We start from the raw sequence: 6,270 nt of genomic DNA on the forward strand, positions 1-6,270 counted from the left end.
TGAGGCTTGATCATTGAAAGCTGGAAAAGCTTCAATAGGGGCCAGTCAACTTTATTAAATGGCAAAGCATTCCAAAGAGAATCTTGTACAACATAGACCTACAGATCTTCCAGCCAAATATAAACTTCCAAATTACCTGGTAAATTTCTGCTACTGTGAGCTAGTTCTTAAAAACTTTAGACACAAACGTCAAGTTTGCAATATGTGGACTCGAAAGTATAATGGCAACGAAACATCTTTCATACCAAAAAGTTTTTATTGTGTGTTATTGGTAGTAGCCTTACTTCCATTCCGTGTTGAACACGCTAGTATCAATACCGGACAATACAGAAGGTTTGCATGGTTCCTAAAGCCGGCAGAGTAAAACGTATGCTCGAAATAAAATAAATTGCCCTACGCTAGCAAATAAAGGCTGTGCTGAACTGAGTATAAGGTTAGTAAAGTAATTATTAAATAATCTCAGCAAATGTCCTCCTACTCGTGCACCATTGAAAGTGTTGTGACTAAAATAAAACTTCTCCATACACCATCATCGTAATCGCTAATATTTTTAATTTAAGGGCGTGTCGATTCAATGGGGGGGGGGGTGGCATAGTTTTTTTACATTTCTATTTAAAATACGATGTTCTGCGGATGTTGGAATGAATGAGTTTATAATAGAGGGTAGTCTGCAGTGTTTCTTCCAGACTTCCCCCGCAGAGATGCCTGGTAGTCTGGCGTTTTTTTTTTTTTACCGCTTGTAGAGGAAGATGCGACGATAAAAATTAGCTAAATTAAAAATAAAAATACCGTAACATAGCATCAAGTGGGACAAGTGCAATAAAAAACGAGTAGTGATACAATAGACATTTCGACCAAAACTCTTCGTCAGCACACAACGGTGTGGTTAAAGACAAGACAAAAAGGACAAACAGTAAAATAATTTTGGACTATAGAAGATAATTACAGGTACAATATAATATGTACAATTTTTATTCATTTATTCAGCACTAATGGCGGAAAATGAAGGTTAATGGACTTAAATTTGTTTCGTGATTTTAAATTTAATCAAGTAATCTACTTTTTAAATTGTCTAGTTTTTTTTTTTTTGTAAAATCAAGTCGTTTCCCCTTGTAGTAAAAAACTAGCACGACATCTACTTCCTTAGATACGCGTTGCCTGTAGCGACTGATTACATCGAGAAAATAAGACTTCGAATCAGGCATCAATAGAAAACACTGATACAACCATCTGTTGATAGGATTATCTATTAAGATATTTTCTAGGTAGTAGGATGGCTGCTGTGATGACTGAGCAGGGTATACCTGCTACTGCGACACTTGCAAGTAGAGAAATTCCTCCTGATCCACCAGCACCAGTTTTAAATCCTAATCCAAACAGAGAAATAACGTACACTGGAAATACTGGAAATGACATGGGTATTTCTACAATGGGATTTCGATCAGCAAAATTTAATCCATCTGAATGGCATGAATCCAATTATGCCAAATTTTATCAGTCTTTTGTTGACCGAGACAACGCAGAACGTGTTATTCATGAATCAAGGCGTACAGAAAAAGAAACATTGGAAACAACAAATAAAACACAAGCCGAAGCCACAAAAAAGCTTGCAGAAAGTGCAAAGAACATTGAGTTCTGGAAGTTTGAACTGAACAGAGAAATATCGGTGATTATACTATTTTAGTTTGCTTGCCTTTTACTGGTAGTATTACTTTGATGATAATTAGTAATTAACGGTTCATTATTCTGTGTATTCACAGTGTAAACTTAAGTAAATAAGTAGTATACTATTCTTATGGCTGGCAGTTTTGTATTTGCTTTATTATACAACTTTACAATGCCCATTAACTAATAATTGTTATTTTCAGTGTTTTTAATAGTGAAAATGAAACCTTCATTGATCAGTTTATCAATCTTTAATTGTTAAATCCATCTTAGTTAGTCAAAGTTATGAATAACAATAAATAAGTGGTAACCATTCCGAACACTGTTTAACCAATCAACCATTTGACAGTATTGCTATACTTTTTGGAGGAAAAATATTATGCTTGATGAACCTAGGAATAATTTTACTGAACAAAGATTTCTTTATCTTACAATTGATTTTATAAATTTAAATTTGTGTGGATGAAAATTCTAGGCTTTTAAAATACTGTGCTATAATTTTAATTTTTTCTTCTCTTTAAAATATGTTTTTAACTAAATGAAATTGATTTTAATCTTAGGATGTTATTGATGAGACAGATTTGTTATTAGCCCAAAAAAAGCGCCTGGAAAATGCATTACGGGCAACTGAGATCCCACTTCATATTGCTACAGATAACCTGAACTGTCGCCAGAGACGCTTGGGTGTTGATTTGGTGCAAGATAATGTAGAAATATCACTTTTAAAGGTATTACTTTTCTTTTATTGAAAGATTTCTCTCCAACAATTCAGATTGGTAAATAGAAATGATAAAAATGTTTTCATTACCATAAAAGTAGGCCAAGACAAATGTCTTAATCCAATACAAAATATTTCATATCTTTAAAGTTTGAACATCTTTCTTTTACTTACATATTTGCTATGTAGATCTACCTCTAAAGTAAGTCGAATATTAAACAAAGAATAACAATCTTATTCCAAGTTTATTTTTCAGCAAGCCTAAAGTATACTACTTTCCATTTCCATTACATAAATATTCTGCTTGATGCGTTACAATGCAAAAAAATTTGCTTATCACTGTGTAATTTTGAAAACTAATTTTAAATAAAATTTATCTAAAATGTATTTAACTCTATATTTAGGAAGTTGATATCATCAACAATGTCCAAGATTTGTTGAAAAATACTATCAACCAATGTGAAAAACAAATTAGGTAAGTTTTCATTTAATTTAAATAAAAAGCATTTTTTAAAAAAGTTTTAAAAAAAGTATTTAGGGTTTAAACAAAGACTTATCAATTTCTGCAATCAACTTTTGACCAAATTAGGTTAAACAAAATTCAGGATTATGTCTTCATAGTTTCTTAACTAATTAAAAAAAATAATTTCAATAGATCTTTTTAGGGGGGTCGGCATGGTCGAGTCGGTAAAGCTCAAGGTTTCTAAAAAGTCTCAAGTTCAAACCCTCTGGTAGATGAGGTTCATAAGCTGGGGACAGCCACTCTTCTAGGAGAGACAAAACTCCAAAATCAAACAATTGCTGCCTTGTAGTTTGTTCTTGGTTGGACAAAGGCTATGGAAGCAAATCCAAAAAGAAAAGCAGGCTGAACTCAGAGTCAATGACTTCATAAGTTCAATGGCGCATAGCCAGTTGACATGTATGTTTAATTGTGTTGGAGGGGATCCCTTCCAACACTAAAAATTAAAAACTAAGTAGAATAGAACTTTTGTAATTATTGTATAGTTTTCTTATCCCACATCTAGTGATAAAAATCATTGTTTTATTTAACAGGTTGAACAGAGATGCTAAACAAAATTTAGAAATGGACTGGAGTGATAAGAAAGAAGCCCTTGAAATTGAAACAAAAAGTGGGAGTCTCCGCAACCATCACACAAACAAACAGTTTCACGATGGAGCAGCTAAGTTTGAAGAAATGTAATACAACCCTCTGAACATAATCTAAAATAAAACTATACTTATTAAGTGAACAGTAGATTAAATATAAATAGATGAATTCACTTATAAATAATCAAAGAGCTGAAATTACTCATTAAGTAGTGCTTTTTTTTAATAGGCTCGCAGAGTTTCAAGTTAAATAATTTGAGATATAATTACTACATATTAGGACTGGGTACATTTTTTTTCCTAATCATCTTTTGCTATACAAGACATAATTTATACATTAAATTATTTTCTTAAGTATTTATTAAAAAAATGCTTTTAAAATTTGTAGTCAGTCAACACCTGAGTCTTGGGCTCAGTTTACACATGACAACATTGCAAGGGCTGAACATGAGCGCATGGCTAGCATTCAGCTGAGAACTCTAGTAGACAATGTGTTGGACGACACATCTCGTGACATGCGTGAACAGGCTGATCAAGTTGATGTTAGTTTCACCAACAGAATTGCAGAAATGGAGGATGCAAAGACAAAACTGGAAGAAAATTTGACAAAGGTCTGAAATTAAAATATTGTTCAGTTCTTTATGACTGGTGACCACCAGTAGTTGTCAAATCTTTTGTTTTAATAACCTTTCCACATTTTTAACAAATTCTAATCATTCACAAAAATACATTTCCCAAAACTAATTTTTTAAGGTGGTGAAGCAAATTAAAGATCAAGAAAAGAACATGGAGGAGCTACAGCAAGCTATTCGAGACAAAGAAGACCCGCTTAAAGTGGCTCAAACACGACTCTACAATCGTACTTACAGGCCTGGTGTTGAGCTTTGTCGGGATCCAGCACAGTATCAGTATGTATCTTTTCTAATCAGGCAATAACATTTGCAGAAAATAATTTTGACTTAGTATTTGAAATTTTGTTTGGTCACTAAAATGGATGGTTTTTTTTTCACTGCTTATCTGTATTTTTGTTGGTTAGAGACAAAAGCTTGTTGGCCTCACAAAATGCTGCTAGTTTTGAATTTTAGACTGCATATTTTTTAAAAGTATTTTTCTCCACAACACTTGTGATCAACATGCAGCAGTTATTTTAGCATTAGTTGATAAATTGCTTGGCTTGTTCTTAAAAAAAAAATACTTTTTTATTTCAGTTTGGTTGGTGAAGTAAATGAAATCAATCAATCTATTGATGCACTGAAGCTCAAACTGAATGATGCACAAAACTCACTGAAAGACCTACAAGACAACCGCATGGCTTTGGAAAAAGAAATTGCTGTAAAAAAGAACAGCATATTTATCGATCGTGATAAGTGCTTAACAGTTAGGAACAGATTTCCATCTAGCATTAAACTGCAGGGTTACCAGTAACAATTCCTATATTGTATTTTTAAAAAAATCATTAACAATTATTCAGTTGTTTATCTATTTAGCCATTGCCTACACATTTTACAAAGCCTTGTTTACACAAAAATGTTTCTTATTATGGCTGTGATTATCTTTCTCACAATATATTTAATTAAATTAAAAAAAACAACTTTCTCATTAGTCTATGCCATGTACATAAATAACAGAAATGTTGAAGTAATTTTCAGTATTATAACTGTTGTGCTCTCTAGTGAAGCTCGTTTCTTTTTGAGTGATAGATCGAATGGCAGACAGCTGTGGTTAATGTATGTATGTTGCATCAATATATAGAATGTTTTTCAACCTAAAAAATAGCCAACTACATTTGCTTTGAAAGGGTGTTTTAACACATTCACATTTTTAAAAAAAAAAAAGCTTTGCATTCTAAAAACTTTTTGATTGTTTTACATTCACTTTTGGTAGTTTCTATTGCTTTATAAAATTGTAATGTATAATTTAAAAAATAAAAAGGTTAAAGACAAATATTGCAGTTTTTTAAATTCCTAAATTATCTGTAGTCTAGCAGTTTGTTTTGGGCAGGCATTTTGGTGAGCAATCAAACACATTTTTAATCTTAATCTTGCAAAAGTGGAGACTACTACTATTCTCAAACTTCATGTGATCATATAAATAATCCAAGTTTAAAATATTTTCACACCCAGCTTGCTTCTTAATTTTAGTGTTGGAAGGGGGATCCCCTCTAACACAAGTATACATGTCAACTGGTTATGCACCAGAGTCCAATTTCAGCCTGCTTTTCTTACTGGATTTGCTTCCTAAGCCTTTGTCCAACCAAGAACAAACTACAAGGCAGCAGTTGTTTGATTTTGGAGTTAGTCTCTCCTAGAAGAGTGGCTGTCTCCAGCTAACAAGCCTCATCTGCCCAAGGGTTTAAACTTGAGACTTTTCGATTTGGCAACCATGAGCTTTACAGACTCGACCACGACGACCCCACCAAGCTTGCCTTTTCATGCTCTTAGACTTTCTTCTTCGTTCTTAATTTTTAATGTTGGAAGGGATTGAGCCTTATCTGCCAGAGGGTTGAACTTCAACCATGAGCTATTGCCAACTCGACCACGCCTCCATCACAATTAAGGATATGTGTCAACTGGTTATGAGCTATTGAGTCAGATTTTAGCCTGCTTTTCTTTTTGGATTTGCTTCCATAGCAAGAACAAACTACAAGGCAGCAGATGTTTGATTTTGGAGTTGTCTCTCCTAGAAGAGTTGCTGTCCCGAGCTAAGGAGCCTCATCTGCCCGAGGGTTTGAACTCGAGACTTCAGTTTAGCAACCATGAGCTTTACCGACTCGACCACGA

General features: G+C 33.4%; 1 protein-coding gene across 1 annotated transcript; it reads left to right on the top strand.

The window, feature by feature from the left end:
* The first annotated feature begins 1,128 nt into the window (after positions 1–1,128).
* Positions 1,129–5,309, top strand: LOC131929429 (tektin-4). The gene is made up of 7 exons (XM_059285632.1): positions 1,129–1,666; positions 2,226–2,393; positions 2,788–2,858; positions 3,437–3,580; positions 3,879–4,101; positions 4,244–4,398; positions 4,699–5,309. The coding sequence occupies exons 1-7, from the start codon at positions 1,274–1,276 to the stop codon at positions 4,913–4,915; spliced, it is 1,371 nt and encodes a 456-aa protein (XP_059141615.1). The 5' UTR covers positions 1,129–1,273; the 3' UTR covers positions 4,916–5,309.
* The last annotated feature ends 961 nt before the right edge of the window (positions 5,310–6,270 follow it).

The sequence above is a fragment of the Physella acuta genome, unplaced genomic scaffold, assembly GCF_028476545.2.
Source record: "Physella acuta isolate Inbredline_101_S28 unplaced genomic scaffold, ASM2847654v3 ptg001627l, whole genome shotgun sequence".
NCBI lineage: Eukaryota > Metazoa > Mollusca > Gastropoda > Physidae > Physella > Physella acuta.

Bases quoted from the DNA above. Each gene is read 5' to 3' on its own strand.
- LOC131929429 (XM_059285632.1), top strand. From the start codon at position 1,274: ATGGCTGCTGTGATGACTGAGCAGGGTATACCTGCTACTGCGACACTT. The intron at 1,667-2,225 runs GTGATTATACTA...TTTTAATCTTAG, and splicing joins AACTGAACAGAGAAATATCG to GATGTTATTGATGAGACAGA. The intron at 4,399-4,698 runs GTATGTATCTTT...TTTTTATTTCAG, and splicing joins CGGGATCCAGCACAGTATCA to TTTGGTTGGTGAAGTAAATG.